This window comes from Parasteatoda tepidariorum, chromosome 9 (genome assembly GCF_982258835.1).
Source record: "Parasteatoda tepidariorum strain Cologne lab strain chromosome 9, Ptep-v5.0, whole genome shotgun sequence".
NCBI classification, from domain to species: Eukaryota; Metazoa; Arthropoda; class Arachnida; order Araneae; family Theridiidae; genus Parasteatoda; species Parasteatoda tepidariorum.
In genome coordinates, this window is record NC_141763.1 from 32,779,454 (window position 1) to 32,805,513 (window position 26,060).

The 26,060-nt window shown below is 26.3% G+C and overlaps 1 protein-coding gene across 2 annotated transcripts in view; it reads left to right on the forward strand.

The window, feature by feature from the left end:
- The window catches only part of LOC107436508 (potassium voltage-gated channel protein Shal-like), a 277,559-nt gene extending 251,714 nt beyond the window's left edge, over nt 1–25,845 (forward strand). The window contains exons 4-6 of one of the 2 annotated variants that reach the window (XM_043047653.3): nt 5,100–5,255; nt 19,357–19,414; nt 24,941–25,272. In XM_043047653.3, the coding sequence (XP_042903587.1) occupies nt 5,100–5,255; nt 19,357–19,380 (180 nt within the window). In that variant the 3' untranslated portion in view covers nt 19,381–19,414; nt 24,941–25,272. Of the gene's footprint in view, nt 1–5,099; nt 5,256–19,356; nt 19,415–24,940 lie in introns of both variants that reach the window. The other variant, XM_021146537.3, reaches the window with a different exon arrangement.
- The last annotated feature ends 215 nt before the right edge of the window (nt 25,846–26,060 follow it).

Here is a 26,060-nt window from a genome sequence, read left to right on the forward strand (position 1 = left end):
TTGAAAGAAAACTACAGTTTTAAAAAGAAATTTTTAGAAAAATTTATGTATGCGAGGAAAAAAAGTAACAGGCTTCGAATCTAGGCCCTAGTATCAGAAGCACCTGCTCTATTCACAGTGCAATCATAGCTTCGAATGATTTATTACATTTACGTGGATAGGGAATATCTAAAACCATTACAACAAGATCTATATTGAGTTATTTAATAGTTGAAGTAAAATTTCACTGCATGGTAGTTAAAAAGAGACATTTTAGTGATAATTTAAATGAAATAATAAAAAAAATCTTACTCTTTTTAATATTTTCTCTAGAATAACCACAAATGTATACAATCCTGATGATTGAAACTAATTTTTTGAAATAGTTTCCAAGAAAGCAAGCTACCTAATTTTCTTTTCTTGAATTCCATAATTTTATTTCTAAAGGAATATTATTTAAGTGCTGAAGAACATTGAAAATACGTTAAAGAATTATTTTTTTCTCACACCTTCCCATTTGGTTTCAGGAAGAAAAAAAAACATTAAGGATATAACGACCAATTTCCTTAATATCACAAGTAGTTATTAAGATCAACTTAACGAATGTTGCTTTGCTAGTTCATTTTTAAATTGCTAAATTGTTCCAATCATTTATAAGAACGTTATGTACTACGTAATACTTAAAGAGAAGCTATTTAACATTAGTGTTTGTTTCAGAAATAATTTTTTTGCAATTATGTATACATCAAAACAAATGATTTTAAAAGGGAAATCAATCAATTTTGTATGGTAGTCTATTTCATTACTTATACAATATCGGTTTAGTCTGGGTATTCGCAATTTCGGTGTTGTTGGCAAAAATCCAAATTCTTCATGGATTATTAATTTGTAGGTTAGGTTTTAGAGATCTATTTAATAATGATACGGTATGAACTGTAATTTCAGATGATAAATTCTTAAATTTGACAGCATTTAATATGTATGTGAAGAGTCCACTTCGTTGCAGGAACAGTTACTCTTTCATGCATTTTAACCCTTTGTATCACCGCGTTACATATTTGCAGCATACATGAAAATTCAATCCTATAATGAGGTGGATTTACCTATAAAATCAAACTAAATTCAGGTAAAGAAAATATTGCAAACTCGGGGGAACCAAGTCTTGGTGCAGCTGCCAATATTATAATGCGTTTAGCAAGAATTGTTCCACGACATAATTGCAGGATATACAATTTTTTTACAACAATCCTCTTGATTGTATATTTGGCTAAGGAGGGATTGAAAAATGTGGTGTGAAATCTTGTTACCATAAAAACAACAATTTCAAAATTTTTCACATGAAGTTTTAAATATATTGGAATTTTTGTGCTATTTTTCACGATATTGGAGATGTTCCATAAATGCTTTTTATCAATAAATTTTTAATTTTAAGGTCTTAATTTTTCCATTATTTTTTACACGCTTAATATGATGTATTTTAACATCCGCGTAAATATTTCTTAAATCAGAGTTGCTGAGTAACAAAAGGTTAAGTGAGTTCGTGCAATACCTTCAAAAACGTTACAATTTCGGTTTTTGCTTAAATTTTTATTTTGATTTCCCAACTCCTGTGAAATATATTGCATTGCTTAAGGGCTATAATACTTTTCTGCCAATTCGTGAGAGGTGGAAAAATCTATAACAAAGTTTTTAAAACTGTTTGTTAAACATTGTCAGCCAAACAGAATCATTGTTATTATAATCAAAATTATTTATATCATAATTATTTTTATTGTAATCTCAATTATTTATATTATAATTATTATTATTTTAATCAAAATTATTGCATTATTAAGGATCGTTTTTAGGCAGAAAAGATATTCTTTGTCAACCTATGAATATATTAATGCTATTCGTCCTCAGACAGAAAGGATGTATAATGTCAACTGATGGGAAATTATATGAATGTTATTCATCTAATTTCCCATCCGAAAAAAAAATATTTTATCAACCCATAGAAAATCATGAGAATGCTATTCGTCTTCAGACAGAAAGGATGTATAATGTCAACTGATGGAAAATTATATGAATGTTATTCATCTTCCGGAAAAAAATATTCTATGCCAACCCATAGAAAACTATAAAAATGCTATTCGTCTTCAGACAGAAAAGATATATTATGTCAACTGATGGAAAATTTTATGAATGTTATTCATGTTCAGAAAAAAAATATCAACCCATAGAAAATTATGGGAAGTTCGTCCTCAGACAGAAAAGATATTCTGTGTGAACCCATGGAGAATTATATAAATGTTATTCGTTTTCAGACCGATTCATTCGTTCATTCGTCCTCAGACAGAAAAGATATTCTGTGTGAACCCATGGAGAATTATATAAATGTTATTCGTTTTCAGACCGAAAAGATATTCTGCGTCAACCCATGAAGTGATCAACCATGAAGCGTATTCACAGAAAATGTGTATTATGTCAGCTGATGGAAAATTATATGAATGTTATTCGTCTTCAGACAAAAAGGATATTTTATTTTAACCCGAGGAAAATTATGTGAATGCTATTTCTTTAAGTAACAAATTAACATTTTTGAATGTTTTCTTTTTTATTATATTCATTAAAATGTGTTCTATCGAGCTCAGTTTTCGAATATATAAAATTTTAAGTTTGTCAGTAGTTTTAAAACTTTTACAAAGTTATTATGATTGTTTGGAAAAAATATATCAAAAGAAAAAATTTATCTTTAAAACTAAAAATTTAATGCCTCGGTTCAATAAAACGCATTTGAAAGCACGAAATGAAACAAAAAAAATAATCACAAATATTAGTTTGTTACTTTTTAAATACTGAAATAGCGTTTACATATCTCCCAACTTCCTCTGTTTCCGAGAATGGATTTTCCAAGTGGTAGTAAAACAATTACTGAAAAATTATCTTACTCAGGTTGGAATTCGTTCGTAAAGACTATTATGATTTTGTATATTAGTTGTAATTATTTATACGTAGTGGTGGTGAAACTCATTTATAATTATTATTATAATTCAAAAAGTCTAATGGTGTGACATGAGTTTCGTTACCATTTTAAATATGAAAATAAAATCTACCGTGAAAACCGAAAGAGTTGGCTGCTATGCGTTTACATAAGAACTCTTCTGATAAAGTTCTTTGTATTTATCTTTTCTTGTTTGGAATAGAAAATAGAGGGTGAAAAAAGTAAAAGTTAATTATTACAGCGAGACCTACAAAGTAATCCAGAACACAAACAAAAATTTTTAAAGCAAAACATTAAATCTTTATATATTTAGAATTCAATTATTCATATTTCGTATAGACTTTGTACCATTTTATTGTGGAATTTCAAATACGTTTTTGTCATGTCTTTGTAATTTTATTTGTCGAATGATTCAGTATACTGATAAATAATTCTTTTTACTTCCTGTTACTCTTTATCAAATCTGAAGAGAACTTTTAAAACAATACAAGTTTAAATATTAGATCTGAATGAAACCTAAAGCATATTTTATTAAAAAATGAAGAATTAAAGAGAAAATAAATAAAAAATTATCTCTTTTATTTATAATACAAGTAATTTATAAATAAGTGAAATCTTAATTAATTTTTTTTCCTAAGTCATTTTTTTATTCCTAAATCATTTAATCCATTTGTTCCTAAAGCATATGTTTCGCTAAAATTAGAATTTTCAGTTTATTTTAAAGTATTTCAACACATCTTTAATTAGCTTTTTAACACCAAAAATTTCTGAAAGTAAAGTAATAAATCAATGAAACTTAAATTTTTTCTATTTATTTACTGATTATTTATCGAATTATGAAATAGCGATAAGCAATTCCAAGCAATAAAAGTGAATCGGCTCTATCTTCATTTTATGATTATTGTCAAAAAATGCATTCAGATAGACTCAAAAATAGCTGTTTTACTGTAATTTAATTATTTGGCGAGCTTGTCAAGTTAATATTAATATCTTGAAACATTATATTATTAAGTACCATGAATCGTTCGGTAATAATACTCTTACCTTTTCACTATATTAAAATTTTTATCAGCAGTCGAAAATTAGTTTTCAGTACTGTACTTAATTTTTTACGCTGTAATATGGTGGAATTGAATCATAATATTGAACAACGTTTCAATAAGTTTTGAATTCCCAATATTTAATTATTATACATTCTCTAAGCGATCGATCATACGTTGAACGCTGCCTGGTTTGCAAAATATGTTTAAGCTTAATGAGGTGCTAATTTAAACCATATTTTTACTCAAGTTTAACTATTGTACAGCACTCTCAGGAATAAAACTCTCAATTTTGACGATTCGGCAATGTTTCAGCTGTATTTCATAAGTTTTGATAATCATTTCGCCACGAAATTACCTGATTTTTGACAAAACGCGAACTCTCAAATGAAAGAGGAAAATGTTTCCTGAACTCGGAACCTTATCACAAAGCGTTGTGGGAGATTTTTTAACTAGAATGAAGACAAGACTAGAATGGCTTAATAAATCCAGCGAACAGCAAGGTGATCAGGGAGTTGACCTCATACCAGGATGATCCCGGGTTTAAATCCCGTTTCGGTCATGGTAATTTTTCTTTCTATTCAATCTGTCCTAGTGTTTTTGGGGCGACAACAGTTCACCTGTATGGTGCCCACGGAAAAATAATCAACTACTCGTTAGATACTACGTCGCACTACGTGTTTCTCTTCTTTTTTTCTTTTGGAAAAAAAATAGAACGACGAAGCATTTCTTTACTTTTGACGAAATTCGTTTTCGTGTCGAAGGGACAATAGTTATTCCTTCACTTTGATGAAATGTTTGCTCGGAGAATATACCAGTAAAGAAGCGATAGTTATTTCTTCTCTTAAATGGAATGTTTGCTTGGAGTTTTCTGATATAAAATTTGTGTGTCCATTCTTTACAGTGCGTATAGACGGATTAGTTAGAACGACAGTAAGGTTCAACTTTGTGAAGTATTATTTACACTAAATTTTTTAAGGATGTGCTATCCAATTATCTTCAAAATTTATAACATTGTAGATTGAGTTGCGCTTTTTTTATGCAAATTTTAACTTCTATATCGATAAGTATAACTAATTACGTTTGACTGTTTGCAGGACCGCGAATTTGTAGAACATGAAGTGCCCTACAATGGCCAACCTAACCGGCCAGCTTCAACACCCCCTCTGTCACCCCTTCCTTCCTTCTCTTCAGCTGAGAATATCATCCTTCAGAGCTGCTGTGGCAGAAGATGCAGTAAGAAATCTTACCAGGTGAGCTGCAACACTTTATTTTTAAAACCATTCTCATATGTTGCCTAAAGAAAGATTCATAAAGCAAAAACATTTCGTCTCACTTTTAAAAACAACTGTTTATAAATTTTTTTTATAAGATTTTATGTTACAAATTAACAATACAAATGAATTATGTTATACAAATAAATTGCGAAAAATTATAGAATTGATTGACTGACCAAAATGAATGAATATTATAAAAATACTATAATATTTTCTAGCTTTATTCAGTGCGATTTATTTTCCCGTAACATTCTCGGATATTTTATTAATATAATTATAGAGGCTATGCAAAATAATTTCTTAAAAATATTTTATTATTTATTTAATATTATTAATTCAATCTTATTCATTCAATATTATTTATTAAATATTTTTCATTTAATACTTTTCCCAATGAATGAATATTATAAAAATACTATAATATTTTCTAGCTTTATTGAGTGCGATTTATTTTCCCGTAACATTCTTGGATATTTTATTAATATAATTATAGAGGTTATGCAAAATAATTTCTTAAAAATATTTTATTATTTATTTAATATTATTAATTCAATCTTATTCATTCAATATTATTTATTAAATATTTTTCATTTAATACTTTTCCTAATGAATGAATATTATAAAAATACTATAATTTCTTCTAGCTTTATTCAGTGCGATTTATTTTCCCGTAACATTCTTGGATATTTTATTAATATAATTATAGAGGTTATGCAAAATAGTTTCTTAAAAATATGTTATTATTTATTTAATATTATTAATTCAATCTTATTCCTTTAATGTTATTTATTAAATATTTTTCATTTAATACTTTTCCTAAAGCAAAAACAATCCATCGTTTTTTGGCAAAACGGCCTCATAACATTTTTTCCATAAGATTTTGGGATACAAATTAAGAATGCGAATGAATTATGTAATACAAACAAGTTACAAAAATGACTAAAAATATTTATTCTTTTTTAGTGCTATTTATACGCTTTGAAAATTCCTGGTTATTTTATTAATATAACTATAGGAATAAGCAAAAGCATTGCTTAAAAATATTTCGCGAAACTATAAAAAGTACACAGAGATATCAAATTCTGGTAAAATTACCGTACTGCATAGCAATGACATCTCTGGTAAAATAAAAAGAAAATTAAAAAAAACATAGTAGATCCGATTAATAAAATTGAAATATACGGTATTTAAATCATTCATTTGGTAATTATTTCGTTCATATGGGAACAATTTACCGGAGATTCTGGTTTTCAAAATTATAATTCTTAATACCACACATTTATTAAAAAAATTTATTAGTGAAAAGTAAATATATCCAAATAAATGATTTTTATGACATGCTCTAAGAAATCATGATAAAATTACCAAATTTTGCCACTAATACCAAATTTTATCTCATATCATAAAACTATATTTTATTTTTAATTTTACCAAAAGTGGTTACCAAAATGCTTCGGTAAAAACTACCGAGTTTTTTGGTGTTCCCATACAGCCAGAAGCGCGGTAAATATTACCATATTTTGATTGTTTTTACCATGCTATTTTTCTCAGTGTACAAAGAACTCTAAAACAAAATTAAAACGAGCACAATAATATTGAAATTTTTTCAAATTTACTATATTATGCAAGCACTATATTATGCAAATACAGCACTATATTATATTATACAACACTATATTATGCAAATAACTAAAGTATTATCCATATTTTAGGATCACCAAACTGGAATATTTTCATGAGCTTAATTTAAAAATTTCAATTTTCGTTAGTTTATAATTTTGTTGTTGATTTAAACAGCAAAAAGCATTCCTCGAAAGCATCCTCAAAATAAAATTTGCATTTCGTATTTCCACATCCTTTCTGCTACTCTCATTCCTCTCTGGGATTTTGTATTTATTTTGTTTTGCAAATAGTTAAAACTAATTTAATAACTTGCCCAACGAAAAAATTTCTTTTAACATTATGAAGCATAAAATGAACTGTAAAAAAATCCTAATAGTTATAAATGTTTTTGCCGCGCAATATGTTTTTTATGTAGTCCTTTTACGTATTTCTATAAATATCTAAATGTATTTTAATTTGAAAACTTTTATTTTCATTTTGCAAAAAAATTTTAATGAACACAGTTCTATATTGCTAAACTATATTGTTAAAACTTTAGTTCTGTCGATACGAAATATTTTTATTTTGATCAATATATTTACTCTAATTTTTTCATGCTCTCAATTCATTAAGTTTTAAATTCAGAACTTTATTTAAATTTTACTGTTTATTCAGTATTTAGCTGATCCAAAAATTAATTTTGATCAAAATTATTTATAATTTGTGTATCCTTATAAATATTGTTTAAAAAATTTGGGTGTGATGGAAATTACATGTACCATAAATTACCTTTTAAAAACTGTTTAAAATTTCTGTAGATAAAATGGAGAACTTAAATTTTTATGAACTTAATGCATATATAGATTTCCATTACACATTATTTAATTGCTAAACACTGCAATAATTTTCCTCCTGTTTAAATATTTATTTCTTGAAATGATTATTAAGCTAATTAGAAATTAACACTTTATGTTTGTGCATGAAATTATCTTAATCTCGTAACTTGTGATAATATCAATAGAAAGCTTTAGTTTTTTAAAAAATATTTTCTACAATTTTTAATACAATACTAAATATTAAGAGAACTGCAACAAAAAACTAGATAAATTTTTAAATGATATTTAAAATACAGGAATTACAGAAATTAGATGGTATTTTCTTTCATAATTTTAGTTTTAATAACTTTATAAATAAATAACTATTTTATTAAGCTCTAATATCATCTTTTAAAAAACCTTTCTATAGTCATCTTTTTTAATATCATCTTTTTAAAAACCATTCAATTATAATAGTTATCTAATTTATAATTTCTATATTAAATACCACCTTCCTTTTAATTAAATTCTTCTATCATAAATTCAGTAAATTACGATATAGCACTACTTTACTTAAATAAGATTAAAATAGGCGTTTTAGTTATTCGTTATTTTTTCCGGAATTAAAAATAACTGAAAAATAAGCTTCAACCTTTGAAAAAACAGAAATCGACCTCTCTCCAATTTCCTTTGAAACCTTTTTGTTTCCGATCAGAACAAGAAATGTCACGGCATATTTCTTTTTCTTAAGAAAGGTGACACAATATATTTTTAGCTCAACTATTTGTTTTGTCATGAATTCTATAATCATGTCATTCACTTTTTTATGTTATTTGTGATAGTGTCTTAGGCGTTGTTTCATAGATTTCAAGCTTTCACGATGTATGTAAAATTAGAAATTCTATTTATGTCAATCATTCCATTTAATTTCATTTAACTAGTTTAATTATAAGTATTGTAATTTATCTGATGTTACTATTTAATTATTTATATGATAAGTCTTGGTTATTTGAATTTGAAAATTTAATATCAATGACTTCTGATTAAATATTAAGTCTAATAAAAAGTTCAAATGGTATAGTTTGTAGTTAATGACCAAATACTAAGCCCACTCAGTGGTTATTACAATTAACTTTTGTCAAGTATAACTGATATAATATTGCCTATTCAATATGTAGGTGTACCTAAAACTGAACTTACTTTAAATGATTTATGATCTCATTCGTTGATCGTTTATTGTCACCTTACTTTTGCTAATCAACTAAATCTATAATATTACTGGTAAGCCTTCAAAAGATTGGAAATTTTTCGATCTTGTTGTTTTATGTTGCCTATTTTCTTGTTTTTCATTTTTATGTTCCTCATTTTCTAGTTTTTCAATTTTATGCATTTTATTTTTAGTCATTTCATCTATGCTCTGAGAAAAAAAAAGTATAGTCAAAACTAGCAGAGTATGGTAAAATGTACAATTTTTCTTGCTCTGTAAGAATACCATAAAGCTCGGCAATTATAACCGAAGCGCTTTCATAGTGTTTGAAATTGATTGTGTTAAAATTTGACATTTTTATCATGATACCTTAGAGCATAGCATAAAAGCCACTTATTTGGTTAAATTTGCTTTTCAATTTTTTCTAAATATTTCGTAATAAGAACCATAATTTTGAAAAACAGAATTTCCGGTAAACCGTTATCATTGAATGCAAAAACTACCAAATAAATTATTTAAATACCGTATATTTTGAGTCTTATTACCAAAATTATGTTTTTTTTAACGAGAAATGTCATTACCATACAGTACGGTAATTTTACCAGAATTATTTTCTCCGTGTGTATAAAGTTTTTTCTTTAAATTTAATTGTTATCAAACAATTAATTTATGCATAATTTTATGACATGCTCTAAAAAAAGAATGACGTGCGTAAAAAAGAATGACTAAAATATAATTCGTCGACTCTTTTCTAATTTTGAAAGATGCTTTTTATTCAGAAACTTAAAGAAATTTTCAGAACAGAACCATATCAGTAATAAAACTAGTAATTTACAATTAGGTTTATACTTTTCAAATTTATTTACTGTGATACTTTTTATTTTTTGTATCTCAGTAAAACTTCTAATATTAAAAAAAATTTAATTAACTCAGAAATTGAATCTCTCAAATTCTTTTTCATTTCAAAGTTTATAAATATAGGACAGAACGAATTAATGTGAAATAATTTATAATTAGCTACTTGCAATTATACTTTCCGAATGTATTCACTAATTTCACAAGTGGTATTTCCGTAAATCTTCACATTTCTAAATTTTGTAAACAAACTGAAAAATTGTATCATTTAAATTGTTTTGATTTCAAAATTCAATTTAGTATATGGACAAAAATAAAACTAATATTAAAATTAATAATTTATATTCCTCTACTTGAGTTTATATTTTTAAATGTATTTATTGAGACTTAAAAATTCAGACTGAGACTTTTCAGATGAGACTTTTCTTAAAAATTCAGATTTAAATATACACAAATGTGTAAATAAATTTAAAACCTCTTATTCTACAAAACCTTTTTCAATTTAAAGTTAAAATAAAATCATATTTATTTTAACTTTCGTAGTAATTAGAAGTCTTTAATAAGTTACTTGCTTTTATACTTTTTTAATGTATTTACTGATATACGTTAAATTTATTTCTTATAATCTGCCAATTTCAGTACACAATTATGTAAAACTTAACAACGTGTGTCTTGAAAATTCTTTTTAATTTTGAAGTTTGAAATAATTTATAGAATTGTAGAGAAAAAAGAGTAGAAAATAAAATAAAAAATTAAATTAATTTAAAAGAGTAAAAAAAAAAAAAAAGTATCGACTAAATTAACATTGAAAAAAATTAAAATGCATCATAATAACTTGATATTAAATTTAATCTGCTTATACCTTTGTTCAGAAAGTTTCAGACTTTTTGTTATATCCCTTTAAGAAAAAGAGGCATGCAAAATTCAGAGACAATGTTATTTGTTGCTTGCATTTATTTCTTTAAAATATTTAAATTTATTCTTAATGTCCCAAAAACAATCACTGATTCCATCAAAACAAAGAAAAAATTTCAAATTGTTTTTTATCTTTGCAATGTTATTGTTTGTCTGATGCAAAACACCTGTTAAACGAATTATTTCCATAAGTCAAATCTTTTTAAACACATTCATGATTTCTCTTTAGAAGCAAAAATTCCTTTGAGTTTTATATTAAAATTAATTTTTTCTGAAATTAAGAAGAGTTTTGTCTTAAGCACCCCACACAAAAGATATTATTTCAAATCCTTTCCTAAAGCGTTACGTTGTTTTGGTTTAAAATGCTTTCAAAATAATTTAAAATATTCCAAAATTTCTAATAATGATTTCCGAATCCTTTTTAACGCTTCTGAAATGTCAAAAATGTTGAAAAAATTTCAAGCAAGCGTTCCTCAAAACATACTCAGATAAACATCATTTTCAGACATGAACACCAATTCTGAGAGCAAATGAGATGTTTTTAGATACAATTTTTGAGATTAAACATTCCTTTTCAACTAACAACAAAACGTTTGCATAAATAAATTAACCAGTATTTTCTTATTTTACGTCGACAATGAATCAAAATTTAATTTAAGGGTTAAATAATTAGTTAATTACCGCATGCAATGATAATTTTTTTATCAAATATTCTTAAACTTAAAAAATCAATTGACTAGCCCTATTTCGCTTAATGTACAAAATCAATTAAATTTCATTTATATTTTAAAATATGTCTTTATATTTCCATTAAATCCTCCAAATAAAGCATCAAATAAAACCTCATCTGATTTCAAAATTTATTGACATTGGTTAGTCCTTGAAAGATCTGAAATAAAGGAATCAATGAAGTGGAGCTTATCATGTTAAAGGGGGAGAGATTATCCGAGGATTTTGGCAGCATTTGGCTTGGCATTCGACCAAGGATTTTGTAAATTACACTCGATACTTGTACATAATTTAGGTGAAGAGAACTTCTCCCAATGATTTTTACTTCTACTTGTAGACAGTACTTTTACCACAAACCTGTGACTTAAATTTTCTCGATGTAATCTAGAATGACTTATTCTAAAAATAACTTGCTTTCATAAAACGTTCTTTTTGAATTAATGAACTTGATTATGTTATATGTGATTTTGGTTGAATTTAAAAAACTTCTGAACTAATTTAAGACATTATAAAGAAAAAGTATTTAAACATGTAATATTTTTGAGGTCAAGTTTTCATCTTCTAATCAAATAAAAATAATAATAATAATAATAATAACAAATGCTTAAATAAATAAATAGTACTAGTTTGTTTGTATTTTTAATGTATCATATTAGTACACTTTTTTTATTATTCTTGTTTCAATAACCGTGTTTTTAGAAAATATAAAAAAGATTAAATATTTATTTAATGCAATGATTTTTATTTCGCGCTCAAATTAATATTTTGTTCTAAATTTAATTTTAACAGTTGCCATTATACCTCTCACTAGTTACTGAGTAATAGTTAAATTTTGAATTAACGAAAATCCTTTCAGTGTAGCTTTTTATTAAAATGTGATATTTTAAAATGTGATATTCATAAAAAATATTTTGTCGTCAACATCAAAGAAATTTCAATAAATTAAGTTATATATAAGTGAAAAAGATAATTTATTCCAAATTTCTCTTTATTTTCAAATATTTAGCAATAATAAAAGCAGCAGTTTTAAATTCTCTTGGGTCCTGATGATATACTATCATAATAGTCCTGTAATGCACTATCCTAATGATAGTGTATCCATTGTGCATAGTCCTGACAATGCACTATCATCTTGAATTTTGATAATGATATACCATCATTGGAATTCCAAATAATGGCGCGATTTTTGTGTCTCTAAATTCCTTTTTATGTTTAAAATCAAAAATAATTGTATCGCATGAAAAAAATTAATTCATTTCAAAAACAAAAAAATTTGTAAATAAACCAGAATATAAGTAAACCAAACTCACAATTAAATTAATTTCAATGATTTTTTTTATAAGAAACCTGATTTCTAAAGAATTTTTTTGTGTGTTACATTATGGGCTTGTTTCAGAGTGATTAAAACATTAACGATAAATTATAAATTGATTTAATTTCAAAAACAAATTATAAAGTTATAAACAAATTAATTGAAGTTTAAAAAAATGCATTTGTGGAAATTAAATTTCTACAAATCAATGAGTTTTATTTTATAAATTTATTTTGAAATAAAACTTTTTTAGAATAATTATTTTTTAAATTATTAAAATCATTATTATTAAGTTCATAGTTACAAACAATTTTTAGCAATAAATTTTTTAAAAAAACTATTAAAACTTTCGAAAGCAAAACAAAATTACAAGAAAAAAATCAAAGAATTTAATTCATGTTTTCAAACTAAAACCTTTTACTTGATCTCTTCCCAAACACTTTTTTCTCGCAAAAATAAATCAATTCCTAAGGACAAAGACATCTATTAGACTCTTCTATTTATCACTTAAAAGTGTTTTCAACATTGCATCACCCCCTAGCGTCACCTCTAAAGCATTCTATCAATCCAATAGTTGTTTTCCTGAACTTCATATCTTTTGACACTTTTTTATTGATGCCATTCAACTGAAGAAACTTCGGTTTATCGGCGCTTCTAGCGGTCGATGAGAAAAATCATTCATCACCAAAAAAATGGCAGAAATGTTACCGCTGTATTTGTCATTACATTTCGATCTAGTAGGGGTTATCACTTTCCATGAGGTCCTTCTCTTGATCAATGGTATACCCGAAAATAATTCCATTTCAATTGCTTCTACATCTTCCCTGAATTATTATCGTCTGCTTTTGAAAAATTAATCGTCCTTTTCATTGCAAAAGTTCTTCAAGTGCTAATATGCTTCTAATAATAATGATTGTAGAAAGGTGACGCCTTAGGAAAGTAATGACTATTATTGAAAGCTGAAGAATGTAATTGAATGTTAATTGTTTTCACGATTTTATCATCATTTAATGCTGCAACATTATTCTCTTTATTAATCAAGTATTTTTAACTTTGTAAGAAAAATTATTATATGATTACAGCAATATATATTAAAGAACAATAAACTAGGTTAACCTTATAAATTGAATGATTTTCAATTAAGAAAAGTTATATCTGAGAATTTAACGTTGTAAATTATGAAAAGTTTTTTATACGATTCATAATTAAAAAATTGCACTAATTTAATTTAAAGTTAATTAAGGTTATATAAAATTGTGGTTCCATTCATTAAATTATAATAATATTTTACATTTACTGCAAGAGAAAAATATTAGTAGTTACTTTACAAAATTTACACTGTATTGATGACTTTCGAAATTTGTTTACTAATTTTATTTCTATTTCATTTTTATTTCTTTTTTATTTTTATTTCTATTTTATTTTTGTTTGATTATCAATTTACTAATTTTTTATTAAAATTATTAAATTCTTGTTATGTTCTGTTAAAGTTTTAAAACAATTGTTATCTTTTAAAACTACAAACTACTGTTATCTTTAAAACTTAAAAACTATTTTGATTTTAAAAATTTCAAAACTGAAAAATTATAAGCTTTAAAATTTTTGTAAGAATTTGACAAATATTTAAAATTAAATAAAATGTCATTGTCAAAATAATGAATTACCAATTCAGACTTTGACTTTGCCTTTCATGAATAAGACATGGAATATCTCCTTGCTAAATCTTATCTAATTTTTAAAAATGAACTGTCAAAAAGTTATTGAAATAAATCAAAAAACATTTTTATGAAGAAGTGTACAGATAAAATTTAGCATGAGAAAAATTTGTCTACATAGATTTTTTCAAGAAAAAGAAAACAAATTAACTTCGTTAATCCAAACATTCAAACTCGAAAGTAGAAAATTTCACATTTAGAAAAAGGTTTTTACTTCCTCTTTTGATGCAAAAACATTGTTTATTATTTAAGAAAATTATAATAAAAGCACTACAAAATACATTACATTGTTACAATTTTAAAAAATGTATGCTTCGAACTAACAGAAGTTTTTTTGGTTTGCATTAATGAAAAAAAAATGAAAAAAGGTTAGAGATATTATTGCCCTGGATTTACGAACTATCTAACCGTTATTGTGAAAAAGTGAACTAGCCAACTTTTTCTTGTTGTCAAAACTTGATTTTAATTACTTTAATCAAAGATTTCTGAAATGATTAGAAAATTCTTAAGAAAAAAGTAGCTAAGAGCTTTAGAAAGGAAAGCATGACTATTTGCACTGACAATGAAATGACAATTCAAAAAAAATATTACATAAAAGAAAAAAATCAATCTAAACTAACTTTTTTTGAGGGAAAGCTTTGTATTTTGAATCAAACAAATTAATAGTTTTGTTTTTCTCTTTTTAATGTCAATGTTTTTAATATTTTTCTCTTTTTAATCAAACGGACGTAAACTAACAAAAATGTTAAAAAAATACTTTATTCATTAACGTTTGTATATTTTTGAATCAACAAAGAGTTCTAAAAGGAAAACAAGATTATTTACACCAACAATGAGACGAGAATTTAAATGAATAGAATATAAAAGTCAAAAAATCATTTTGATCTGTTTTGTGATTATTATTATTATTGAGAGGAAAGCATTATATTTTGAGTGAAACAAATTAACTATCTATTTCGTTCTTCTTTTTTAGTGTATTCTTCTCAGACAAAAGTAAATTGATTTTAAAAAATGTTAAAATATGCATCATTGAATAAAATTTGCACATTTTTTTATCAGATAATAAAAAAAATTTTTGCTCTGAAACATTAAATGTTAATGTATAAAAATAATAAAAAGTTCAACAACGTGGTTTAGTAAGCTTTTCAATTTTTAACAAACATTTAATTAAAACATTGAACACTGTATCATAGCAATAAAAAAAAATCACGTTTCTTATTGCGCATGAAACTTTGTAAAAAAATATTAACTTTTCAAAACCTCTAAAAAAAATAAGGCTTCTAAAATCTAATTTCTCTAAAAACACCGAAACATTAAATACGACAGACTTGGCGAGTGTTTATGGAAAAAAACGCCAATAACCAATTAAATAACTTGGCAAGGAGCTGTTGATAAACACTCGCCAACCCCTTTCAATTAAATTAGGGTCTTTCGCCTAATTGAATTACCATCTGGGACTAGGGTTTGGCTTCGTCTTACGGATGACGTTTTAAGTTGCAAGGCATGAAGAGAGAAAATAAAATTTCCTGAAAATCGGCAATTATGCGAGACAACTAAATCAACAACTTTAGATCCAAGAATATTCGATTCTTTAGACTGTAACCTAATTAGGACCATAATTTCTACTTTTTTCCTCCTCTAACAAGAAAAAATGAAAGTCTTTCATGAGTTTGTTGTTTTTTTTGTTTCTTATTTTAGTCATTCTGATAATAATATCGTCATGGAACGCAAAAATTATGAAAGTTATATTTTTTTTTGTTATCTACTTAACTCTAATTGGAATGCACTATCATAAAAAAATATTCCTTTATTTAGTGTTACATGTATTGCTATATTGTTTGTAAATGTTTTAAATGTTATACATTATTTTGTTCATTAATTGAAGGCATACTTTTAAAATCGCTTTAATTATATTTAGCGCATATTTATTTTATAGTTCTGTATAAATATATTAACTTCACAAATGAAGGATTTTAAAATGATTTTTCAAAGTTTTAATATCATGTTTATAAAAAGAAATTAAAACTTAGTTTTTTTTCCTGTAGATTTATATGCATTAAAATTAGATTACTGCATAGTTTAATGCAAAAAAATTATGTAAAAAACTGATTCGTATTTTACGTTCTGATTTGAATTTAAAAAATTTGTACAAATTTTAAGAGTAAATAGTTAAATAAATGTCTGCTTTATGATAAATAGTTAATAATGTTAATTAACAGAATTTAAGTTATCTAAATTTAATAAAAAATGGAATTTTAATTCAATTTCATTTTGTTACTTTTAAATTGAGAAAGGTGCTTCAGTGCAATGAAAAAAAGAACTAAATAAAGAATAAATTTTTCAAAAAAGTGTTAAATCAATTTTATAATAATATAGTTATAACTTGAGTACTCAATGTTATAAAAATATGAAATTATTATTTCCAGATGTCGCATCATAAATATTTCATTGTTTTACAATTCAACCAAAGCTATTTGTTTTTATATTTTAACCCACAGCTACCATCTTTTAAGTTTTTTTTTACTTTATCTAAGTAATTTTTCCTGTTTTGTAGTAAATAAGAAGAAAGGTATTAAAATAAATTGTATTTTAAATAATTTAATCAGTACTTATTTTTTGCCACTTTATCATAAGATTTCTTACGTAAAGTTTAAAACGAATTACTCTGCACATAATACCTTAAAATATGTTTGGCTACTATTGTAAAAAAAAGTAAGTGACAAAATATGAATATTGATATCTATTCTGAACTTGGTTGCACCTACAGTCCTTCTTTAGAGAATGATCTAAAAATTAATCTTACGCTCACAGGAATCATTTTTAATATAATTTGACTAAGTTGCTAAATATTCCTCACATTTATATTTTATCCGTGACAGCACGAGCGTTTTGTAGCTTCTTTTCATTTTATACCTGACTCAGTAGTTCTTTTGTGTTGTCATGAAGAAAAGTTCTATTTTGTTTAGTTAAAAATTTGAGTATTTATTAAGAAATTCACTCCTAATAAAAATTGTTAATTTATTTCTGAATCTCATATTTTTTTAGAAATTTTCTGATTTAATTCACGACGTTTAATATTATTATGCAAACTATTATAGAAAAAATGTGAATTCAGCAACAATAGTTAATTAAGAATTTTCTCGTACTTCGAATTTCTCGAAAGAACAACAAAGGAATAACGCTTTGAACTTCACGATGATTTAAGCATTGCCATTTAAATGAAAGAAATTTGAATCAAGTTAAAGATATATATTTAGAATAATTGTAATTTTTTTATGCCGAATAATTTTCTTTTCTGAAATTATTAAACAATTTTTGTGTTCAGTTTATCACAAAGTGCACAAAAATCATTATTCTCATAAAATAATCAGAGTTGTCCTTGAAATAACAAAAAAAATATGTTATGAGCGCAAATATAAAAAATTTCAGCAAAATACAGCTTGAGTAAGATTTTTTGGAAATATTAATTTGTAACATTAAAACAGCTGTGTGCATTTTAACTATTTACATTCGTACTTTTTTTATTTGTTTTTGTTTCTCAATAATCGCAATAATCATAAAATGATTTCCAGTTTTCAAAAAAAATATTCATTAGACTGAAAAATAAAATTTATTTCACGTGGAACACATGTATTTCTTATAATTTATAAATTAAACTATGAGTTTCAAACAAACGTCAAATCAGACAATTTAACCTTCCGTTAGTCGCGCACTTGCTTCCGACATGGTTAATCGCGTTGCACCTATGAGGTGTTTCTGATTTTTTGAAAGCCAAATGAAATTTAGTCTAGTTTAAATAGTTAATTGTTTCCAATTTAAGACTCTTTACAGAGATAAATATCAAAAAATTTATTTAGCGAAGTACCGAAGATAAATTTTTCTTGCTCCCGCGTCGGATCTCTTCCTCCATCCCAAGATAATCAACCAATTGACGCAAGAAGGTTCTGCGGTTTTTTACTCCGTAACCATTTTCTTCGTATATAACTTGACCATTTATACCTGCTACGTTGAGTAGGACAGAAAATGAGATAAAATATATATATTTAATTCATAAAAATATTATATCCATAATACTTGCGTCAATGGTCGCGCTGCACCAGAGGGGTGATTTGAGCGGTTCCAACTCTCCATCGACATGTTCTAAGGTCGGTTTTACACGGACATTTGAGTAATCCAAAGTTAGGAACATAACATTAGGCTCGACCCCCGGAAAAATCTTTTGACGGCAAAGGAGGTGGAAATGCAGTAGGGATGCACCTGTGAGGTGCGCGCGACTAACGGAAGGTTATGTATGTAAAAATTTAAACAGCCGTTGCTAAGTATTGTGTTGATTAATATATTTTAATTTTTTTTAAAAATTTATCCTTTGCACATATTTACATTTAAACGACCCCTTACGAGATGTGGTTCCTTCTCCTACGCGTTTTATATAGCATAAAACTATCAAAAAGGAATTAAATTTAATTTTAAGTAAGTTAAAAATTTTAAAAATATTTAATGCAAAACAAAATTTATCAATAGAATATTTCTAAATACTGACTACAACGCAAAATAAGTTTTTTTTTTCAAAAAGAAAGAGAGAAATTTGAAATGGAAACTTTGTTTTAAAAAAATATTTTTAACTAAATATGTTTTTCAGTTTTTATTCTAAAAAATTTTTCAATTATATTAAAATTACCAATACTCTCTTAAGAGTAAAATAATTTTAAATAAGTAAAATTGCACATTTTTATCTTTTCTTACTTACAAAAAAATACGTTACAAATCTGACAGGAGTTCATTAAGTATATGTGAAAAATCTGACCTGAGTCAGCTAAGCTAGTTTAACAAATTTGACATAAGTGTTGCTTGGACATTGAGTAAGCAGAGTGCAAAGTATAATTGTTTTCCGAAACGCTCATTGCTCTAATTTAAGAAACATTTCCAGGGCTGTTGTCGGAGAGAAGAGTAGGTGCCCTCAGTAGTTCGGGGGACTTAGCAGTGGGGTAAGTAAAAATACCCCTTATACTACTCGCACCTTGGCTCACTTATGCATCCCTGCATTCAAATCTATTTCTCTTTGCATTGTGTTATTGTTGTTTGCTTTAAAAAGGCAGCTTTGCACTCTTCTTCCTCTTTGTTTCCTTAACCATTCGAAACTCTCTCTCTCTCTCGTCTGATCTATAATATTTAAATTATTTGCTTCGAAATTATCTCGGCTATTGTACACACGAACGCACTGAAGTTTCACGCAAGCTGTGGACGCATGCGCGATGACATTGAACTGCTTTGTGATCGCAGTAGCACGTAAAGATTTAAAATGGAATAGCTTAAAAATCGTGTTGCCAGATTCGCAAATCTCACTCTTTTATCGTCTGCTCTTTTTCTTGTGAATCAATCGATGTTTGTTGCTGCTTTTAAAGCTGAATTTCGTTTTTAAATACATTTGTTTTGTGTTCTACTAAATTACTATGAGTCAATGATTTTGTTCTTTTAAGTGAATAAAGTCGATGTTGTACTTAAAATACAAAAGATCTGTGTATTGTATTTCGTTTGAATTTTTAAAAAAACTTTAAAAACAAACACGTCCTTTAAAGTATTTTAAGTTGGTTTAAATATGCATCAAAAACATAACCAATGTACTTCCTGACATTTTTAATTTTATATACAATAAACATATTTCTTTTTGCACCTTTTTAAATTTACAAGAAAAAAGATAATAATACATTTTATAATATTTGTTTATAAATCCACACTTCAAAAAAGTAATTATGTACATCATTACGTTTAGACAGTTTATTATATAGTGTGTCATAGTTTCAATGAATAACTAATATTTCTTACATTAAAGAAAAAAAATTGAAGCGTCAAATAAAATTTTGAATAATTTTATTTCTGCTCAATTAGCGCTGAATTTTCAAAATGCATCTTTTTAACTGTTAAAACGAATAAAACGCTGAAGGTATTTATGCTAAAGATAAATAAACGAATTACCTTAAATAATCTAACTGTACAAAATATTTTTTTATTTTAATTTAAACAAATTACTTAGCACAAAAAGAGAAGTTTCACCATTTAATTAGTTATAATATTTTTTTTTAATTTTGCAGCATGTATATTTTTAATTTTTATTTTGTTTTATTCATCTTAACCTATCCCTAAATTTTAAATTTTTACATAAACATTTCTAGTGATTCATGTTTTTAAATAAAATATTTATAAATATGTTGCATGATTTTCATGACATATTTATTAATTAGTTGTGAAGAGTTTTAATTAAATATTTTATTTCTTAAACTTTGCATAATACAGCTCAACATCTAAATAAACATTTACTGCTATTCTGTAATAACATTTATATTAAATTCTCAATAAAGATTTGAATTGATAGATCTGTTTAAAGTAGAGTCTATAAAATCTTCTAATTACGAAATAAATTTCAGATTAAATAGATTGTTTGCGTTAATTAAATCGATATATTTTGCCCTTTACTTATTGATAAGTTTTCACCGTTGTAAATGCAGAATAAATTTCTGATGAGGTTAATTGTTTGATTAAATTTAATCAACTATATTTATCTATACGGATATAGGTTACAACAATTAACTTCAAAATGAATTCAAGATAATTCAGGTAAATACTGATATTCATTAAGCAAATATTGATAGCCACGTTTCGAAAATAGGAAAAGCATAACCAGTGTACTTTCAAGTATTTGTAACTTTTTTTACAGTAAATATATTTCTTTTTGTTCATTTTTAAATTTACAAGAAAAAAGGTAATAATGCATTTAATAATATTTGTTTATAAATCCATCGTATATATATGTATTCAAAAGATTATTTGAATCTATGAATATATGATTATGCAAAATAATTTAGTGTAACATGTCATATAATTTTAATGAATAACTAATATTTCTTACATTTAAAGAAAGAGAATTTAAGTTGAATAATTTTATTTCAGCTTAATTGGCGCTGAATTTTAAACTAGTTAAAGAAAACACTGTAGGTATTTATGCTAAAGCTAAATTCGTTTCGTTCGAAATTCGTTTATATATTAAGCCAAGTAGAATAAATAAATAATTGTTAGAAAGAATTATAAAACCGCTGAGAACAGAAAATTATATTTAAAATTTAGAACTTCTATATACATTATTTTTTTAGGGAAATTTTGCACAATTTAATATCAAGTCTCCCATACCTAAGGCTCCTATACTATCAGAGCTGACCTATCAAGCAATATTGGAGCAAACAAGTTCGCAAGTTAACGTTATGTTAGTATTAGTTATGTTATGTGCTTATGTTAGCTCTTTGCTCCAAAAATAAATGATAAGTCGGCCTGTTTAATTCAGGGGCTCTACCCATACCGAGTTGGCGTGGGCAAAGTGAGAGTAAAGCAAACCGGTAGAGTTTATTCCAGCGATTTTAGGGGGAAAAGGCAAATGAAATTTGAAGCGAAAGAGAAAAGGAAATTCAAGTGAAATTGAATATAGATATTTTATTCGGCGTACTGTAAAAAAGAAAGGAATAAAAAAAAACTTTTTTAAAGAGCTCTAAAAAAACTTATTTAAAGATAAAGAGCTATCGCAGTGAACCGAGGAATCAAAATGTTACCGGTTTAGAATTCTCGCCAAAAGAAATGCGCTCATATTTACCGCACTTTAACTTTCTCCACCCATAAACAAGTAAACTCTTCTAAGCTTTCGTGTCACCCTCCAACTTATTGTGGTTAAATAATAACTAAATAAATAGAATAAGTAACTGAATGAATAGCTATAATTTTAATTACACAAAAGTTTTTTTTTGAAAATTGCATAAGAAATAGCCAGGTAAATTTTCAAACAAATACAGATTTCCCAAAAATTAGAAAGAAAAATGCGTAGAACTCTTAAAATAAAATTATTTTTTAAAAAACACTAAGTTTAAATTAGGAATCTTACATATTTTACATAATTAGTTTTGAAAACATTTTATCAAACGTTTCTAAAATATTAAAAAGGAACTACTCATTAAAAAGGAATATATATATATATATATATATATATATATATATATATATATATATATATATATATATATATATATATATATATATATATATATATATATATATATATATATATATATATATATATATATATATATATATATATATATATATATATATATAATAGGAAATCGTAAGGAATAACAGGAAATCGTAAATAATCTAAATGGCATCTAAACATTACACAAAAAGAAAGGGAACAAAAAAATGGAAATTGAAATGGAAGCACTGACAGACATGGCAGAATCAAGAGGGAGGGGGGTCATTACTATGTCGTCAGCAGTTTCTGCAGCTGACAGTAATATACCATAAGCAACCTTACCCCCGACTGCCCCAAGAAGAAAAGCTAAGCAAGAAACCAAAAGCAAGTCATATCGCGATTATATACTGAGATCCCGAAAATCGAAGTAGAAGTAAGGAATTATATTTTATCTATATATATTTAACAGAATTTATTTATTTAATATATTATTAAGAATTTAATATATAATTAAATATTTAACAGAAGGGAAACTCAATTTCCCGGATGAGAGTCAAGGGTCGCAAGTTCGAGTATTAAAAAAGTTTAGATGCCAAAACAGAGAACAAAAAATCCACGATATTTTCAATAAAAATTAAATGGGACTTATTAATTAGAAATACTATTAAGGATAATTGAAAAGGGTGACCCTACCATAGTATAAAGTTAAGCATTATTTCGCTCTGGAAGGCAATCCTCTACTAAACCAGGTACCTCTCTGTAAATCTGATCGGGCACTCTTATTCAAGAAGTTTCCGTAAAAATTTACGATTATTTATAATATGCGTATCATGATTACAAATAAGCTTAAGGCGACTAATTTAAAATAAGATAACGTTTCTGTAAATTGTTACAGAAATGAATAAGTAAAGAAGTTCTGACGATAAATTAGACTGATTAGTTTTTAGCAGAGTCAATTTCTCTGGATAAATTGCGTTTGCAATGCCAATAAAATCTATACAATAAAATATAATAAAGTTATCAATAAATCCGAATCCGTTCCTAATGAAAATTGCAGCATTCTTTTCAAAGTAGTGTAAAAAAAAGATTAACTAGAATACTTGAAAAATTGGCACCTTTTGGTCTGTCAACAATCTGCAGAAAGACTTCATTTGAAGATAAAATTATTAAAAATACAGAATTAAGCAATATTTTGCCACTATTCAAAATCGATATCAAGAATATTTCTAAAATTATAAATGCATGAGAAAAGAACATCTTAAAGTTTGGCCAGTGGTATACTAGCAAAAATGTCCTTGATGTCTAAAGATTCAATGGGTGCAAAGTAATTATTATTCATAAAGATAAAAACTGGTTTATAATACTTAATAATCCTAATAAATTCCGATCAAGTAAAATATTCAAATATTTAGCAACAATTTACCTGGTGTATTCGTATAAGTATTAATACCAAAACTGATAAATCGAAATGTGATAGGTGTATCAGGGAATTTTGGCGTGATTGTAATATAAGGTAGTTTAATGTTGTCTTCTTTAATTTTACAAATTTTATATAAAGCAACAACAACTAACATCTTTGTAAGTTATGATTAACTCTATCTCTTTTTTTCCCTTTTTTTAATAACAACTGTTTGAATTTCAGCGATATTTAATTCAGGTTTTTTTTTTACAAGTTGCATAATCCGATTGAAAAATGGAGTAAAAAATTCTTAAATCTGTATTATTCTAAATTTTTAATAATTGTATTTTTAAATCTTTAAAACTAATCTTCATATCAAATTAAAAATATTCAGTCATTTTCGTTAAATTTTCTCAAATAATATATATCAAATGAGTAAGGTTATTCAATCTTTACTAAGTTTTTTTTCTTTATTCAGTATTTTCAAACAGAGAGTAAATAGTATAAAATGTCTAACAAAATAAGTAAGTGCTATTATCGTTTTATTAATATAAAAATCAAGTTCTCTCTACGTGTTTCTCTTTAGCTGTAATAAACTATATAATTTTATTTATAAATATATCGATATCTACGTTTATCGACACATATATGAGTATAGATATCTAAAAAGGACTTGGTATTTATAACTAAAAATTTCTAAAGTCTGATCGAAGAATCAGCAAGTGTATTTATACATTAATTGTATTTACCTTTTACTTCATGCTGATAAACTTCTTTCATATTCTTATGTAAAAAAAAAAGCTGTTTATTCCAACAACAAGAAAGCACAATATTTTTATTATATACAAATTGCTTGATCAAAAAACATGATTTTATCAGCAGAAATTCTTTAAATTAATATTTCAGAACGTGTTGTATACAAGTTAAGTAGCAAAAGAAGCATTCAATTTGTTTGAAACTCGTATTAACTTATATTTTACTTTCGATATATCATGCACTCTTCCAATTTCAACTGTCCTTTCATTTTGTAGATTGATTTAAACTGTTCTTATTAATGCAGTGCAACCTAATTTTTGTTCTTTTTACTTTCTCCATTTGGTACAGCATCACCGGGGTACAACATCATCTGACCACGAAGAGGAGCTAAACGATGTCCAAGTGCGGTTACAGAACCGGACCTCACCGGACGGCGGCCACTTCCACCGTCCTAGCCTGGGCAACGCCACCGTAGCCACCACCGTGTCCAGCTCAGGCACTGCTACGGTTGTCACCCTGCCTCACCCAGAATCTGACCGAAATCCCTCAAACGTCGGCAGTCCACCTGGTACCACCAGTGGCACCGGAAGCGGTGTTGGTGGTGGAGGAATTGGAAGTGGTACTGTTAGGATCAGCACTCTATAATGAAACTGAAAAGAGCCTTCTTAGGTTAGCAAAAATGAAACATTTAACAAAGGAAAAAGGTTCTACTTCTTCTTCCACGTGGCCTTCCGAGGTAAATCCGTTGGTTCTGGTTCCAGTTTTCGCACCAGAACAAGATCTTGATGAAAATATATCCCTTTGGCCTTATAACCATTACTCCAAGCATCAAAATAAACCTTGTCGGTTTACAGTCGAACAAAACAGAATGGAAACGATGTATCAGGACGTATACCACGTTCCACCGTACTGTCCCGGATGGAGAACCACAGATCATTTGATTGTTTGGTGCAGTATTATCAGCAACGCCATCGACACCAAACCTCTAATAGTTAAGCTCGTATCGAGTCCCTATATCCCAATTGTTAGTAAATAGTAGTTACGAAATGCAATTATTTTAAATCTAGTCAAATTATTGGGCTGGTTTGCGTTTAAACAAATGAGTATCGATTTGTGTCCTGAATGGTAAAATACATATTGGTTAGGTTTTGATAAGTTACGAACCTATCGTGGGCTTTCAAAGTTAGAAATTTTGCCGAAATGCCTAATGATTGTCTGTATTGATGTTGAGTACAGAAATTGTCTAAGAAAAATGAAAATGATAGTATTTCTACAAACAGAAAAAGACTAATCTTAATTTTATTTAGACAAAGACTAAAAATATAAATTAACTATTAAATTAAGCCTTTTTTTAATTTCCTAAGGCAACTAAATTATTCAGACATCAACTTCTAATTCTCATAAAATGTTATTTTTTTTATTCTAAAAAGAAATAAATAACACCATCATCATCTTTCATTATTTTGTT